General features: G+C 41.1%; 1 protein-coding gene across 5 annotated transcripts in view; it reads left to right on the plus strand.

Annotated features, from left to right (window-relative positions):
• The first annotated feature begins 2700 nt into the window (after nt 1-2700).
• Nucleotides 2701-18927, plus strand: part of ccdc149a (coiled-coil domain containing 149a) — a 144742-nt gene continuing 128515 nt past the window's right edge. For all 5 annotated transcript variants that reach the window (XM_043693817.1, XM_043693826.1, XM_043693837.1 and 2 more), the window contains exon 1: nt 2701-3146. In XM_043693817.1, the coding sequence (XP_043549752.1) occupies nt 3099-3146 (48 nt within the window). In that variant the 5' untranslated portion in view covers nt 2701-3098. The remainder of the gene's footprint in view (nt 3147-18927) is intronic.

Here is an 18927-nt window from a genome sequence, read left to right on the forward strand (position 1 = left end):
GTGTCTCCCCCATTTTCTGTGGCTGCACAAAAAGGCCACCTTGCTGATCTTTGAGGGGCCCTATTCTCTCCCTACTTACCCTTTTGTCCTTAATATATTTGTAAAAACCCTTTGGATTCTCCTTAATTCTATTTGCCAAAGCTATCTCATGTCCCCGTTTTGCCCTCCTGATTTCCCTCTTAAGTATACAAAACGATGACCCAGACGTGATTGATAACGGAATAGCGCTCTGAAAGCTAGTACTTCCAAATAAACCTGTTGGACTATAACCTGTTGTTGCGTGATTTGTAACTTTATTTATTTATTTATTTATGGCTTTTGAAATAGTGACACATGGGCTTTGGTTACGTTAGTGAAGGGTTTTCTTTAAAAAAGGAGCCCTTTGGGAATCAGTGACCTAATCCCAGAGTTGTCAGACAGCAGGTGACTCTAAAATGTTTATGGAAAGATGTTTATACTGTTTGGTTTACAAAGGTTGAGAGTAAATATGTAAAGTCATTAGCTTGCTTTCAGTGGAGGATTTAAAAAAAATTCATTTTATAAGCTCCTATGTTGTGATTAGATATCAATAGTTTCTCTTCTAGAACAAATGAACTCATGGGAAAACTTCAACAAAAAGTTAGTTTGTGAAGCTTCTAAACCAGGAGGATTGAGTTAGAAATCTGCAGGTTATTAGAACTGGGAAAGTTTAATCTCACAGAGTTTGAAAAGTTTATGTTGGCATATTTGTAAAAGATTCATCAAACTGTCTCGAAAATCTGCAGAAAAGGTACAGTCTGACGTCAGAGAACTAGAATCCTAAGGTGTTGAGATAGAGGTGTATTTTCATTAGACTTGAATCTCTGGAATGATTACTGTAGAGAAACACATTGAAATTGTTCTATTCTGTACTTTCAGATCATTCCATCTTTTGTTAATATATCGATAATTTGTTTTGTTTCTTGTTCTATATAATAAAGTTTTGATCTGTTTTTGAAGAAATTCTGCAGCCTCATGTGAATATGTCTCAGTGATTACCATCATGTTTACTAATTAAATCTAAAAAAAACTATTAAGCCAGGTTTTTGTTCTGGAATCTAACTTGTCCAGTAGCACTATCAGCTTAGATCATAACACTAAAAAATCTAGTACGTGGAATGTGTAAACAATGTAGTTTGTGAATAACAAATAGTTTTATGTAAAGTTGTATTCAATATACAGATATAATGTAAAAAAAAGTAAATTTATGAGTTAGTTTATGTCATAGGGAAAGGTTGTATGGTTTTTATTGGGTTGTGTGTCAGCAAGTGTATCAAGAGGCAAGAAGTGGGCTTAAGGAAAAATTAATCAATCCTCTGGGGCCTGTTATAGGAATGATATTACTAAACTGAAGAGGATTCAGAAAAGATTTATCAGGATGTTGCCAGGATTTGACGGTTTGAGTTATAAAGAAAGGCTGGATAGGCTGGGACTTTTTTCACTGGAGTGTAGAAGGTTGAAGGGTAACCTTATTGAGGATCATAAAATCATAAGGGACGTAGATAAGGTGAATGACAAGTGTTTTTTCCCTAGGGTGAGGGAGTTCAAAACTAGGGGGGGCATATTTTATTTGAGAGGAGAAAGATTTAAAAAGGATGAGGGGCAACTTTTTTTGCATGAGTGTGTGAAATGAATTGCCAGAAAAAGTGGTGGATGCAGGTACAGTTACAATATCAAAAAGACATTTGAATAAGTTTGTGAATAGGAAAAGTTTGGAGGGATATGGGCCAGGCTCAGGCAGGTGTGACAAGTTTAGTTTGAGAATGTGAAGGTGTGGACTGGTTGGTCTGTTTCTGTGGTGTATAACTCTATGAATCATGCTGGATGGTAAGGTATGCTCGAGAATTAAATATGAACCCATCTCCCACTTGCATTTGTTCAATGTTATGGTAGAGGACCATTTGAGAATATGATTGAGCACTGATGTACCATGGTTGTAATATTGTTATAGTCTGAGGCCTACTTGCTTTGAAAAGGAATAAGCCCAGGAGTGTATGCATTGCATCTCTACAGGGCTGTTAATTACCACAATGCCACCAGTTCAGTTGATAGATTTCACAACTTTAACTAAAAATGTCCCAAAGCCATTTGTTGGTTATCAGAAAGCATTTAAAAGAGGGAGTGGTATAGAGGTTGAGTCCCTTTGGGAGACTGGGACCAAGATAGCTGGGGCCTCAGCTATTGAGGATGGAAGGAGTGAGATTATAAAGTAAGTCAGAGAAATGTAACACAGAATGGAGAGTAGGTCCAAAAAATTGTACAGAGATAAAGTTACAGACAGATAATTAGGGAAAAGTCCAAGAGCTTTATTTAAAATAAATGTTGTGGAACATAAGGGAACTTCACTACTCTCTTGTATGTCATTTGCTACAGACCCAGAAATGTGTAAATAAACGTTTATAAAAGGAAATAAATAACATTCAATCATTTCTAGCTCATTCCAGGAATTTGGTAGAAACTGTCGGTACTAGTTGGAAAGGTGAGGGGGAGGACAGGTATAATGCTTAAAATTTACAGACTGTGTAAAACAGGTGACAATACTGTGATCCACTGGAAGGGAAAGCCCCAGGACTTAGGGGCCAAGCATCAGAAGAATGGATACAAAATGTGGAATGCGGGAGAACTGGCAACGTGGGTAGCTGGTGGTTTTGGTCACAGCAAATTCTGAAGGGGGTGGGAGGTTCTTACTAAAATTATGTCACCGGGGATTTGGAAAACTATTTTTCTTAATACTGTTGGTGCAGGAACAATAAAGCTAAAATAATTCGAGAGGTGTCAGGAAGAAAATAGGACAATTAAATAAATTTAGCGAACAAATCTTCTTTCCACGTTATAGGAATGCAGTAATAATTATCCAGGATCAGACTGTAGTAACATTGCAAGCATTGTTAAATGAATCTCCTGCTGCAGCTTGGCTTCTATTACCCCGGGTTGACCTGACGTTGGGCTTGGTCTACACATGGAAGTGAGGTAGTACCGGGAGGAAGCGACTGCCCACGGTTCACTGATCCCAAAGCTCGCGAATAATTTTGTTTTGGTAGCTGCATTTACCGTCTGTGTCTGTATATATTTGTAATAAGATGACTTCAAAGAGGAGCGAAGGCGAATGGCAGGGGCTAGTGAATGAGGTGAGTATGTTGCAGCAATCAATCTAAACACGGTTTAAAGGAAATACCATTCGTCCCGCCATATGTGGGGAATTAAATGAAACAAATACTTGCTCCGGCAGGGACAGTCTGGCAGCTACAGAATGTTTATATATTTAATTTGGTGCGAAACGTGAGGGGTTCGGGTACTAAGCCCAGAAACTACAACAGGCGCCCGAGACTGCGAGTTGACTCCCTGTCAGCCCGAGCAGACAGCGGCGGAGCGCAGCCTCAGCCTCAGCATCTCCGGCCCGGATTGCCGGATCCGGCTCAGATCCTCCACGTCAGGATTACTGCTGCAGCCAGTGCGCATGAGCACAGGTAGAGTCAGGTCCCACTGCTGCAGATCAAATGCTGAAAAAATCCGGCTTGTACCATTTCCATGTGGGGAAGAAAAACAAAACCAAAGAAGTTGTTTGAACAGGACAACCAGTTAGCAGGACTGTTTGATTTCTTCCCCATTCCCCCGTCCCCTCCTGTGGACACAGGGGAAATATTTGCACTTGTTCTCACTTCGTGCTGCCTTTTCTGAGTGCAATAACAGGCACACCCAGAAGGAGAAGAGTGGAGGACAATGAAGCCTATACGTCCTACATCCTTTATTTTAAATGAAGAAAATAAACTTGAAAGGCAAACGTTTTACAAAATGTCTAATTTAAAGCTTTGAATTTTCAGCTGTTCACTCAAACATTGGATAGTTGGCATTTAAAATCAGAAATTTGGCAACCTGTAACTAATCGATAGCTATCTTAAAACACGATAATTCAAGATTCTGTCAAAGATCTTGGCGCTGAGATTGGAAAAGGTGTTGCCCCATATTGTTAAAGAGGACCAGACAGGTTTTACACTGAGCTTGCAGGTCTTCTAATAATATTAGAAGGTTGCTGAACATGATCCAAGTTTGTCAGCAACGATCATTTCAGGAGTTGGTGATTTCCCAAAAGTGCAGAGAAAGCATTTGACTGGATGGAATGGCCATAGCTTTTTTATGTCTTAGAGTGGTTTGGGTTGGGTGGTGTCTTTGCTAGGTGGATGGAGGTTTTATATCACCACCCTCTGGCTGCAGTCATCACCAATGGGGTGAAGTGTGGGAATTTAAGGAATGGTAGGGGTAGTCGTCAAGGCTGCCCCTTTCAGCGTTGTTGTTTACATTGGTGATAGAACTGCTGGCAGAGGCCATTTGTCAGAACGCCCACATGACCACTCCGGAAGTGGGATTGAGAGTACACAAGATTACACTGTATGTGGATGATGTCCTTCTGTTTTTATCGAACTTGATGACCTCCGTATCCCATCTAATACAATGTATTAATTCATTTGGGGTTATTTCAGGATATAAGATCAACTTTGCAAAATCAGAGGCTACCTCAAGGAAGTGTCAGAGATTGAAGGTGGCCTTAGGTTCCCTTTTAAGTGGTCACGGGTGGGGTTCTGAAACCTAGGCATTTTTATTACCCGCAAGTTTGATCTGTTATTTCGGACTAACTTTGCTCACTTGCTCGACAATATTAGGCAGGATCTCCAAAGATGGGAGGCTCTTCCAATTTCATAGCTGGGCTGAATATCTCTCATTAAGATGAATGTTCTTCCTCGCTTGTTTTATCCCATGCGTATGGTCCCATGTCAATGCTGCGGAAACTTATGGGTTGGTTTGGTTCCTTTGTCTGGCATTGTGGGTGGCCTCTCATCAAATTTACTAAATTGCAGTTGCCTCAAGGAGGGGGAGGAGTTGATTTCCCAGACATCAGGAGGTATCAGTTGAGTTCCCTACTATCCTTTGTCTGTGATTGGGTAGGTAATGATCCGGGCTCAATATGGCTGGATATCAAGGTTTCCCAGACCAAGTGCCCTCTTATTAACCTGTTGTTCATGGATAAAATTAGGGCAGTTATTGACTGCTGCCGGAACCCCATTGTTATTAGTACGGTCAAGGCATGGAGGGCGATGCTTCAGAGTGAGGGTTGCTTGTCCAAGACTTCGCCACTTACGCTATAGTCGGTATGCCAGGGTTCCAACCCAGAAGAAGACTACACTTCTCACTGAGCCCTATAAGCCTGATACAGAGAGGTTGTTGCTACGTTTCACAAGCACTCTTTCGGTTAGTGCCCTCTATCGCCTGCTGAGTGGCAGGGCCTGACAGGATATTAACCAGTTATGTGAGGTCTGGGAGCAAGAGCTAGGAGTGGAGATCTCTTCTGAAACGTGGGGGAACATATGGGAGAATACTCGAAAGATCTCAGTCTGTAATAGGACATGTGCGACGCAGTTAAAAGTTCTGCGCAGGGTTCATAAGGCACCAGACCGTCTGGCGAAATTTTAAAAAGGGACATCTTCAATGTAGGTACTCTTATCCATTGCTTCTGGACATGCCACAGGCTCCTTGTTTATTGGAGCGCTGTGGTGGGAGAGAAAGGGAGGGTATTGAGGATTGAAGTTAAAGTAGTCCCGATATCTCTCCTCTTAGATCTACCGAATTTATCATCTTTAGATGGGCATGGGAAGAAACTATTTAATATTCTTGCATACTGTGCACGGGAGAATATTCTGGTGAATTGGGTGTCTGAGAACCCACCGGGCTTGATGGGATGGTGGAAATTAGTTATGGAGCACATTCCCTTGGATTTTCTTTTACAAACATGGTGCACCACACAACGGACCATTTTTATAAGACATGACAACCCTATTTGAGTTATTTGGATATAGATTTGGCAGCTGTCTTAACTAGGCATTTGTTTAACTGGGACGGTTAGGTTTGTTGAGCCCTGGGCCTTGGAGGGGGGACACCTGAGTTAATACGGGTATATATACAATGCTCCCGTTCCTTTGTTTGGGAGCTTTGCGCCAAGCATAGCTGTTTTGTGTTTTTTTGTGTTTTCTTTTGCTTTTCTTTTTTTTGATCTATTAGTCACTTATTTATTGGTGTTGCTTTGTTTTATGTTATCAGGTTAGGGTTTGTTTTGTATTATAGGGTAGGTTTGTAGTTATTAGACAGAAGTTGTATTGTAATTTGTGTTTTTTTCTCTTTATTATACTGGTATTTGTTATTGGTTGTATTTTTAATAACTTTATATTTTCATGAAGTCAAAATTTTTTTTTGCTAATAAATATATTTACAAAAAAAATGATAAAATGGTTTTACTCATGTTCAGCACAGAAACAGATCCTTCAGTCCAACTTGTCCATGCCGACCAGATATCCTAAAATAATCTAGTTCCATTTGTCAGCACTTGGCCCATATCGCTCTAAACATTTCCTATTCATATACCCATCCAGATGCCTTTTAAATGTTGCAATTGTACCAGCTTCCACCATTTCCTCCGGCAGCTCATTCCATATATGCACCACCCTCTGTGTGAAACAATTGCCCCTTAGGACCCTTTTAAATGTTTCCCCTTTCACCCTAAACCTATGCTGTCTAGTTTGGGACTCCCCCACCCCAGGGAAATGACCTTATCTATTTACCCTATCCATGTCCCTCCTGGTTTTATAAACCTCTATAAGGTCACCCGTCAGCCTCCGACACTCCAGGGAACAAAGCCCCAGCTTATTCAGCTTCTCCCTATAGCTCAAACTCTCCAACCCTGGCAACTTCCTTCTAAATCTTTTCTGAACCCTTTCAAGTTTCACAACATCCTTCCGATAGGAGGGAGACCAGAACTGCACACAATATTCCAAAAGTGGCCTAATCAATGTCCTGTACAGCTGCAACATGAACTCTCAACTCCTGTACTCAAAGCTGTGTTCAATCAAGGAAAGCATACCAAATGCCTTCTTCACTAACCTGTCCACTGCGACTCCACTTTCAAGGAGCTATGATCTCACAGAACTAATAAAAGCACAGATACGATTTATTATTTTGCTCATTTCACACTGTGTGTAAAAGTTTTTTAGTCTGTCATCAACTCACAATGTCTAAAGTCTTTCCCAAACTAACATTTCTCTATCACAAACAAAAACAGAATTTGATGGAAAAACTCAGCAGATCTAGCAGCATCTGTGAAGAGAAATCAAAGTTAATGTTTCAAGTCCGGTGACTCTTCCTCAGAATATATCTCTTTATTTCTCACTCTATCTTCCTTCAGGTTCTCAGTGTACACTTCAACCTGCCTTGTATTGGTTTTATCACCTCTGATCTTTTGACTGTAGGGGTCTATGCCTTAGGTCAAAAGATAACAGTACGCCCTAATATGATTTAAGGATCCTATGTTGTTTAGTCAGTCAACACATGAATAAACATGCCTTTGAAAGTTGGCTATCGCTTATCATAGTTTCTTTTGAAATAAATGTTTCAGTGATATATGTGTTTTAGATTTCTGTTATTTCATTGAATAGAAAATGAGATAAACATGTGTGCTAAAATTTTCATCTGGCATTTATTGTACTTGAGGTCTTGAAATAAAACAGGGGCACTCAGTCTCAGATCCCTCGCCCATGAGGAGTCTCTGAGAAGCTATCTGGCAAAATAACCTGAAATTCTTCAGAAAATCAGTTTTTGTAAATAAAGACCACTCAAAATTGGGACAAGCAGCAGCTGAAATGCAATATTAATGATGGGATTGCAGCAATAAAAATTAATTGGAGATGGAGTCCTTTGTATTACATGTTTTGAAATGGTAGAGTGATAAAGGGAAAGAAAGAAAGCACGAGGCAGCAATGGGAGCACTTGATGTTCATATGCAATGTACTGATGGAGAGTTGGAGGGGGAGAAAAGAGGGGCAAATAAATAAGACACACTGAGGGCTGGGTTTTCACTAACCTGATGAGAAGTTTGAGTTGGAAAATTTTCCAACTCGGGAAGCACATATCTGTATATACTGATCATTCTGTTTTTGTGCTGGGCAAATAGGTTGGTATTGAGTTAGGTCTCTGACCTCATAAACGGATCAGATTTGGACTTGGAGATGAATGAGTAATAATGTGGGGTCAGTAGAATGCCCATCTCAGTTCTCTGGGCCTTCACCTTAGTTGAGACCCTATCTCCCCTATTTCACCTCCTCTGCCTCTTTTAGGTATTAATCAGGCAGCCATTCATAGCATCAGTAACAGATGAATTGTCTCTAACTTTTAAAATTCCAGGGAATACAACCCTAATTTAAGCGAACTGTCCTCACAATTTAACACTAGTTGTCCATAAAGCAATCTATTGTTCTCAGAAACTATTAGTTATTTTGCTTCATTAGCTTTATATTTCTTAAGTGAAACATTGATTGAGCAACAGCTGTTAGTGGTGGAGAGTAACCTAAACCAGTCGTGTAATGAACAAGTGATTCTATGGGTTCATGCCAAAGCGGACCTAGTCAATCTATTGTCTTTCTCAACATTGATAGTGTTAACAGTCCAGAGATATAGATGTGTGGTTAAAATAAAAAAAAAACCCTTGTGGAGCATTAATTATATATTTACTCAGAGTTACTCAACATATTCTTTCCAGGCTTCTTCATTCAAAGGAACAGCATTCTTTAAGCTAATTTTCTCCGAATGGAGTTCGCAAGCATATAAAAACTAAAGCATGTTCTAACATTCCTAATAAGTATTTTAATGACTTATTTACATTGTGTGTGACAAATTTGGTATTGATGACTATTAAGTGTTACAGCCAGAGGCTTTTGGATGGTACAGAATGGCTTTACCACTCCTAGTTCATGAGGGTAAGGGGCTTGTCAGTAATTTCCACAAACTAGTTAGTTTGCTGTTGACAATTGCTTGTATCGGGTGTTGATATTGTTATTATTGCAGCTATATTGAGCTATATAATGCCAGAAACAGTCAGTATTTCAAGAATGAAATGAGTTGTCAATAGTTGCCTCCAGCAGAACTGTTTTTATGCTATCTGGTAGAATATTAATCGAGACTTGAAAATAGACTGCTGAACTTTGAAACATACTTTGGTTTCCTGTTACTAGAGCTTATTCAAATTTAATGTAAAAGAGAACTAAGAACATAGTTTTGGGATGCAAACTATTTAAAAAGAATATTGTTGTTTTGCTGGCAATCTTTTAGCAACAGAATTTATAGCTGTGCCAGTAGAAACAACAGCCGAACCTGAATATGGTCTTAGCAATAAGAATAAAAGGTGGCTGTTAGCAGAGGGAGCACTAGATGCTGAAAAATTGATGCTTGTGAATTCATTTCCAAATTTCATCCTTTTTCTGAAGATTTTAATTCCTCTTGGTGCACCGTTCTTGGAGCTCAGTATGTCATCTAGGACAGATGCTTGGACTTTCTTTTTTTCTGACTAGGTAGTGGTGAGTTAAGATTTCTGTACAGCCAGTAAGCATCTCTCCCATGATTCCTGATCTATATCAGTTGGATAGATTTTATATTCAGGAAAGGTTCTTAGCAGGCTTCCTGCACCAAGGTGCTTTTTGTAAGCCTACTACTGGACACTTTCCTAATGCCACTACTTCAGTAACACTGTCTCACTTGTTTTGGATGTCCCAGTGAAAAGTGTTCCATATTGTGGAATGATTTGTGGAAGCTTTGCTGGGTCACATTGAGTGACAGTGGTTGGTGCTTGTGGCAAATCCACTCCCAAATGTGGCATGTTACGAAGTCAAGTATTAAGTACTGCCAGTGTAGGCGGGGAAGAGGAGGTGAAACACGAGCAAGCTCAATAATAAAAATCTTAAATTATTATTTAACATGTAAGGGAGCCCACACAGTTAATAATTATTCCTGAGTTATACAGGGCTCTTTAATTTTTGATAAATTTCCTGTGTATAATTTGATTACTTTAGGATAATCAAATAAAACAGTACTAACGACTTGCATTTTTATTGCACATACAACATAAGAAAATGTCTGAAAGTGTTTCACAGATATATTATCAAAGATACTTAACAAGACACCAACTGAGCTGTGGCAATAGACCCATAGTTACCTGGGTTCAACCTGTTGGAATTAAATGTAGGTGCTACACTTAGTTGTAACACCAGAAATCTGATAAAGTGTCCCCAGGTGTTTCACAGGAGCATTTAAAACAGAATGTGAAACCGTGCCACATGACAAGCTATTAATGCAGAGAGCCGAAGAGATAGGTATTAAGGCATTTCTTAAAGGAGGAAATTGGTAGAAAGGCTGAGTGGTTTAGAGAGGGAATTCCAGATTTAGGTCATTGCTAAGTGAAATCATGTCTTCTAATGATGGAGCAATTATAAATGTAACGTTCAAGACACCATAAGTTGAAGATTACAGAGATTTTGGATCAGAGGTTGTAAAACTGGAGTTTACAGAAATATGTCGGTGAGCTCATGTCAGGCTTTGAAAACAAGGATGAGAATTTGAAAAGCTAGGCCCTACCAAAGAGGGAGTCAGTGTAGGTTGGCAAGTATAGTGGCGATGGGTGAATGGACTTTGAGTAAAAGATATCGGAGCAGAGTTTTGGTTTACCTTAATTTTGTACAGAATCTAAGATAGGCACAGGGAAGGCCAGAATTGGAATATTCAAGATAGATAGTTTTAGCATAAATGAAGAATGCAATTTAAAAGAATTCCAACAAACCCATTCTGTCTGTGTTGGCTCTTAAAAGGATCTGTCTGATGAGTTACATTTCCCTTTCTGCTCTCCTGAGTTCTGGAATTATTTTTCCTTTTAAACATTTCACCAGTTCCCTTTTGAAAGTTGTTAAAGGTCAAGTTCTGCAAATCCTTCAGGCAATGCACTGATTGTATGATTTTTTTTCCCCTCCTTTGACTTTGGTTCTTTTGCCAATTAATTTATATCCCTGTTCACTCTACTGGAAATATTTGCTGTTAATTACTCTATCCAAACTTTTGGTGATTTGGAACACCACTGTCAGACCTGCTCCTAAATTCTCTATTCGACGGAAAGCCACCACAGCTTCTTTCATCTTTGGGCATAAATGAAGACCCTTATCCCTGATACCATTTCAAGTAAACCTCGAGATGTTGAAAAAGCCCTATTCATTCTGGCTAAAGAATCACAAATCTCCAGCTATAGTCAACCAATGTCATACTAGATTTATCATAACTGATTGGTTTTTGTGCTCTCTCCTCTCCCTCCAGGGATTCAATACTTGTTTAACAATCTTCCCAAATTGTCTTATACTCATAGAGTCATAGTCATAGAGATATACAGCACAGAAACAGACCCTTCAGTCCAATCCGTCCTTGCTGACCAGATATCCCAATCCAATCTAGTCCCACCTGCCAGCACCTGGCCTATATTTCTCCAAACTCTTCCTATTCATATACCCATCCAAACACCTTTTAAATGTTGCAAATGTACCAGCCTTCACCACTTCCTCTGGCAGCTCATTCCATACACGTACCACCCTCTGCGTGAAAAAGTTGCCCCTCAGGTCTCTTTTATATCTTTCCCCTCTCACCCTAAACCTATGCCCCATAGTTCTGTATTCCCCCACCCCAGGGAAAAGACTTTGTCTATTTATCCTAGCTACGCCCCTCATAACTTTGTGAACCCCTATCAGGTCACCCCCTCAGCCTCCAACCTTCCAGGGAAAACAGCCCCAGCCTGTTCAGTCTCTCCCTGTAGCTCAAATCCTCCAACCCTGGCAACAATAGCTACCAAGATAGTGGATGCACTGAGTGTAATCTTCCAATAATTCTTGATTCTGGAAGAGTCCCTGAGGATTGAAAAACTGCCAAAGTAACATTTTAATTAAAAAGAGAAGGAGAAAAAAACAGGAAACTATAGCCAGTTATCTTAACATGTGTTGTTGGAATAATGGAATAATATTAGTGTGTTTTAAAGAATGTAACAGCAAAACATTTAGAAATGCATGATATGGTCAAGCAGAATCACCATGGTTTCATGAAGGGAAGTCATGTCTGACAAATTCATTAGAATTCTTTGAGGACGTAACAAGCAGGATAGATAAAAGGGAAGCAGTGGATGTTATATATGTTAGGCTATTAATAAGATGAGCACATAGTGTTGTAGTAGTATGTTATAATGGTAGAGGATTGCCTAACTAATAGAAATCCGAGTTGTGTTAAAGGAGGCATTTTCAGGATGGCAACCTGTAACTGGTAGAGTTCTGCAGGGATCAGTGCTGGATCTACAATTATTTACAACATACATTAATGACTTGGATGACGAAAGTGATTGTAAATTAACCAAATTTGTAGATGACACAAAAACTTGGTGGGAAGGCAAAACATAGAATCCCTACAGTGAGGAAGCAGGCCAATCAGCCCCTGGAGTCCACACTACCCCTCCAAAGAGCGTTCCACCCAGACCCACCCACAACCCTATCCCTGTAACCCTGCATTCCCCATGGCTAATCCATGTAGCCTGCACATCCCTGGACACTATGGGCAATTTAGCACAGCCAATCCACCTAACCTGCACACCTTTGGAAACCAGACCACCCGGAGGAAACCCATGCAGACACGGGGAGAATGTGCAAACTCCATACAGGCAATTACCTGAGTCTGGAATTGAACCCGGGTCCTAGTGCTGTGAGCCACCATGCCACCTCAGATGATGAGGATAACACAAAGAGTCTATAGAGCTACATAGATAGTTTAAGCATTTGACAAAAGCTTCAAAAATGGAGTATAATGTGGGAAAACATAAGCTTATGCACCTTGGCAGGATGAATGGAGGAGCAGAAAATTGTTGAAATGGAAAAAGACTGCAGAAAGCTACAGCACTGACAGATTCAGGCGTCCTTATGTATAACTATAAAAAAACTAACATACAATTTCAACAGATAATATAGAAATCAAATAAATGTCGGCCTTTATTTTGAAGGGAATAGAGTATAAAAATGGGGAAGCCTTGATAAAACTATACAAGGTACTAGTTTGACCACCCTGAATACTGCGAACAGTTTTGGACCCGTAATCTAAGGGAAGATTTACGGCTTTGGAGGCAGTCTAGAGAAGATTGACTAGCCTGATCCCAGGTATGGAGGAGAGGATCAGTAGGTTGGGCCTGTCATTCACTATAGTTTGGAAGAATGAGAAGCAACTTTATTGAAAACATATAAGATTGTTAAGGAACTAAACAGGATAGATGCAGAGAGATTGCTTCCCTTCATAGGAGTGTCTAGAGTACATAATCTCAGAGTAAGCAGCTGCCCATTTAGGACAGAAATGAGGAAGAATTCTTTCCCTAAGAAGAGGGTTGTGAATCTGTAGAATTCTTTACTACAGAACACTGCAGAGATTGGGTCATTCAGTATATTCAAGGCTGAGATACTGAGATTGACAAATTTTACTTTGGACTACCCCACATATTACATTTTTAAGAGTGAATTATAATATGTCATCAATCAGCAAACTAAAAATGATATAGTTATTACTGGAAACATTTTATTCAGCTGTATTTTGATAAATAGTTTTAAAAAATTGTCCTGGGAATAATAATTTTGCCACGCCAACAAAACATTTTTTTTCCAAGTCAGGAATGCTGTTTGAAACATTTTAAATTTCATTTTTGCATGACTCAGAATAACATTCAGCAGCATATATATTGACCACTCAATCTCTGAAATGGAGATTTGAGGGGGGATATAAAAGTTTATGTCCTAAATTATTTCGCAATACTCTTAACGCTTCCTAGAAATGTTTGAATGAGGATGTCATAGCTGACTTCCTTATTTAAATTATGGTTGTTTGAATGGTAAGTGAAAATGCATTGGCTGAAGCTCAGCAGCTTGATCATTAGGACAGGATTGTGACTACTTTTTGGGCTCTAGTAATGCCCCAAGATTGATGCATAACTTAAAAGGAATCTTCGTTTAATGTAAATGTGGTCAAAGATGTCCTTGCCATTATTGACTTGCCTTGTCTGTCTCAGGAATCCACCTGACTGAGAAAATTAGAAAATTGCTCAACTGAGATCTTTGACTCAATAGAGCAGATGGTAGCAATGCCTTCCAGAAACATCCTTTGTACCTTTTGGCTTCTGTCATAAGTGATTGGAAAGTCTTGCCAATTTGTTTTTTAACAACATAAACGGGGCAGTCTTGACTATCCAAACGACATGGGCGGGGAGTATTTTGTTCAGATAATCAAATGTTCAGATAATCGAATGTTCGGATAACACAGTTTACCCAAGCATCGGGATCTTGAGATCTTGTTCAGATAATCCGAAATCTGGTTAATTGGTTAACCAAATTTGGATAACCGAGGTTGCACGGTATACCCAACCTTGAAGTGGACTTTATTTGTGCTGGCTTGTCAGTCAGTGTGCTTGCTTTCACTGTGCCCACTTACATGTTCTTTTTAGAGAAATAGAAACTACTCCTGTGAGTCTCTTCCCTTCTTAATGGAGGAGGCCCATCCCAAGGAAGGCCCCATGGATAATGACAGGTAAAGTTGGGACAGAGTGCACCAGCGTTTTGGTCTATTTGTTGTACTGTAAGTGGATAATTTTCAATGGCCTATTTAACTTTAGAAATTTTTATTCTGAGTCTACTCTTTAAATTTCTTGTAAACACTGATGTGTGTTTAATAATACTGACATAATTGTAAGCATCATATTTGAAGTAATCATTTTGTAACATTTTAAACGCGCCTTTTGAAGGAATTTGATTATTCTCACCTGTGGTTAGATTTTATGCATGATTCATATTTTGTTTTGTCTTATGCTCCTAACCTCCCTCTGAGGACTCCTTCTGCCACCTCCAACCTTCCTCCTCCACTTGGTCCCCTCCCATGGGCCTTGTACCTGCCTGAAACCTCTTCATTGCTGATTGCTGACATGACATCGGTTGCCTCAATTTCTCCACCCCCTCACCCGCTCCAACCTCACCCCCTCCATATGTGCAGTTGCTCTGCTCACTCCGCACCAACCCTTGGTTGACTACCACCAACCCTGACAAAGGTGGGGTGGTGGTAGTCTGGAGGATAGACCTCTATGTTGCAGAGGCTGAACCCCAACTCTCCGACATCATGTCCAACACCCCCTTGCCCATGATCTCACCGTTACCCATCAAGCCAAAATCACTTGACTGTCCATGTCCTCATTTCTCCGGTGATCTTCCACTGCTTTCAAACTCATAGTCCCCTAGCCCAGCACTGCCCGATTCTACCTGTTCCCCAAGATCCAGAAGCCCAACTACTTTGCCGACCCATTGACTCGGTATGCACCTGCCCTACCAAACTTATCATGTCCTACCTCGACTCCATCCTCTCCACCTTGGTACAGGCACTTCTCACCTACATCCACGCACGAACCACACCCCCCACCTTTTCAGTAACTTCCAATACCCCGGCCCCCAGCACTTTATTTTCACTATGGACGTGAAGTCTTTAAACATGTCCATACCCTACAAGGATAGCCTTCTGCTTCTTCCTCTCCAACAGACCCATTCCGTCCCCCTCCACCAATACCCTCGTCTGCCTCGTCAAACTAGTCCTCACCCTTAATAGCTTATCCTTTAACTCCTCCCATTTCCTCCAAATCCAGGGGGTGGCCATGGGCATCTGATGGGCCCCAGCTATGCCTGCCTCTTTTTCGGTTACATCAAACAGTCCCTCTTCAGTATCTACATAGGCTCTATGCCCCAATTCTTCCGTTGTTACATCAATGATTGCATCAGTGCAGCATCCTGCACCCAGGCTGAACTGGAGTAGTTCATTGACTTCACCCACAACTTCCACCCCGCCCTCAATTCACTTGGTCAGTCTTGGTCACCTCCCTCCCCTTTCTTGACCTCTCCATTTCCATCTCTGACTATAGTTTCCAGATGGACATTTACTATAAACCCACAGACTCTCACAACTACCTGGACTACACCTCCTCCCACCTAGTGTCCTCCATCTTGTTCTCCCAATTCCTCCGCCTTCGCTGCATCTGCTCAGATGAGGGGACATTCCACTCTCAAACATCTCAGATATCCACCAATTTAAATAATGTGCTTTTCCCCCCTCTGTCATCCAGACAGCCCTCCACCACACCACCTCTTTACCCCGTTCCACTACTCTAAACCTCCCCTCCCCTGAATGCAATGAAGACAGAATCCCCCTTTTCTTCATTTACCAACCCACCAGTCACCGCATCCAAAGCATCATCCTTAAACACTTCCGCCAATTCCAATTAGAGCCCACCACCAAGCATCTCTTTCCCTCCCTACCCCTCTCTGCTTTCCGCAAGGACCGTTCCCTTTGACAGTCCTTGGTTTGCGCCACTCTCCCCACCAACCCTGCTGAACCCCTAGGTACCTTCCCCAGCAACCGGAAAAGATGCAAAACCTGCCAGTACAGCTAGTACACCATCCCCTCACCTCCATCCAGAGCCCCAAACAGTCCTTGCAGGTAAGACAGAGATTCACCTGCCTCTCTTCCAACCTAGTTTACTGCATCAGGTGCTCCCGATGTGGTCTTCTTTACATCGGGGAAACCAACGTAATTTAGGGAACGGTTCAACGAGCATCTCAGCCGGGTCTGCAGCGGCTGACTAGGCCTCCCAATCACCACCCATTTTAATTCCCTTTCCCACTCCCTTTCTGACATGACCATCCTTGGTCTCCTCCATTGCCACAGTGAGTCAGATTGCAAATTGAAGGAACGACACCTCATCTTCCGCTTGGGCAGCTTACAGCTGATGAAATGCTTTTGGCCAAAATGTCGATTTTCTTGCTCCTCGGATGCTGCCTGACCTGCTGTGCTTTTACAGCACCACACTCTCGACACTACAGTCTGCAGGATTCATCATTGATTAGCGAGTTTTGAGAAGATTTGTGGCTCAGGTTTGAGGTTCTGGATGTAGGTTTGCTCGCTGAGCTGGAAGGTTCATTTCCAGATGTTTCATCACCATACTAGGTAACATCTTCAGTGGGCCTCAGGCGAAGCACTATACATGATTCCTGCTTTCTATTGATATGTTTGGGTTTCTTTGAGTTGGTGTTGTCATTTCCTGTGGTGATGTCATTACCTGTTCTTTTTCTCAGGGGGTGGTAGATGTGGTCTAACTCGATGTGTTCGTTGATAGAGTTCCAGTCGGAATGCCATGCTTCCAGGAATTCTCATGCGTGTATCTTTTTTGGCTTGTCCTAAGATGGATATATTGACCCAGTCGAAGTGATGCCCTACGTTATCTGTATGTAAGGATACTAGTGAGAGAAGGTCATGTCGTCTTGTGGCTAGTTGGTGTTCATGTATCCTGGCGGCTAGTTTTTTGCCAGTTTGTCCAATGTAGTGTTTGTTACAGTTCTTGCATGGAATTTTGTAAATGACATTAGTTTTGCTTGTCTGTTTAGGGTCTTTCAAGTTCATTAGCTGCTGTTTTAGTGTGTTGGTGTGTTTGTGGGCTACCATGGTGCCAAGGGGTCTGTATAGTCTGGCAGTCATTTCTGAGATGTCTTTGATGTAGGGGAGAGTGGCTAGGGTTTCTGGATGTGTTTTTGTCTGCTTGTACCCAATGAATACAGTTCGCCGATTTATCTGCTTGTTTGGGTTTGTTGCAGATAAATCGGCGAACTATATTCATTGGGTACTGTGGAGAGAAATCAGAGTTAACCTTTAGGGTCGAGTTATCCTTAGAATAAAAATGAAGTATATTATCTAAATAATGACAGATGTAGAGCTCTGAGCTGCAGAGGAATCTGAGGTGTCAGTATGCACAAATTGCAAAAGGGTAGCATGCTGAAACAGCAAGTAATTTGGAAAGCTAATGGAATGTTATCAATTTTTGTAAGGAGAATTGAATACAACAGTGCAGATTTTCAGTTAAAATGCTTCAGTTATATAGCACACTGGTAAGATTGCATCTGGAGCAGCATGAACAGTATTGGTCACCTTTATTTAAGAAAGGATATAGACAATAGACAATAGGGCAGGAGTAGGCCATTCTGCCCTTCGAGCTAGCAGCACCATTCATTATGATCATGGCTGATCATTCTCAATCAGTATCCTGTTCCTACCTTATCCCCATAACCCTTGATTCCACTATCCTTAAGAGTTCCATCCAACTCTTTCTTGAAAGTATCCAGAGACTTGGCCTCCACAGCCCTCTGGGGCAGAGCATTCCATACACCCACCACTCTCTGGGTGAAGAAGTTTCTCCTCAACTCTGTTTTAAGTGGCCTACCCCTTATTTTTAAACTGTGTCCTCTGGTTCAGGACTCACCCATCAGCAGAAACATGCTTCCTGCCTCCAGAGTGTCCAAACCTTTAGTAATCATATACGTCTCAATCAGATCCCCTCTCAGCCTTCTAAACTCAAGCGTATACAAGCCCAGTCACTCTAATCTTTCAGCGTAAGATAGTTCCGCCATTCCGGGAATTGACCTTGTGAACCTACGCTGCACTCCCTCAATAGTCAGAATGTCTTTCCTCAAATTTTGAGACCAAAATTGTGCACAATATTCCAGGTGTGGTCTCACCAGGGCCCTGTACAGCTGCAGAAGCACCTCTTTGCTTCTATACTCAATTCCTCTTGTTATGAAGGCCAGCATGCTATTAGCTTTCTTCACTACCTGCTGTACCTGCATGCTTGCTTTCATTGACTGATGTACAAGAACACCTAGATCTCGTTGTACTGCCCCTTTACCAAACTTGACTCCATTTAGGTAGTAATCTGCCTTCCTGTCCTTGCCACCAAAGTGGATAACCACACATTTATCCACATTAAACTGCATCTGCCATGCATCCGTCCATTCACCTAACCTGTCCAGATCACCCTGTATTCTCCTAACATCCCCCTCACATTTCACCCTGCCACCCAGCTTTGTGTCATCAGCAAATTTGCTAATATTACTTTTAATACCTTCATCTATATCATTAATATATATTGTAAAAAGCTGCGGTCCCAGCACTGATCCCTGC

This window comes from Chiloscyllium plagiosum, chromosome 1, assembly GCF_004010195.1.
Source record: "Chiloscyllium plagiosum isolate BGI_BamShark_2017 chromosome 1, ASM401019v2, whole genome shotgun sequence".
Classification (NCBI taxonomy): Eukaryota; Metazoa; Chordata; class Chondrichthyes; order Orectolobiformes; family Hemiscylliidae; genus Chiloscyllium; species Chiloscyllium plagiosum.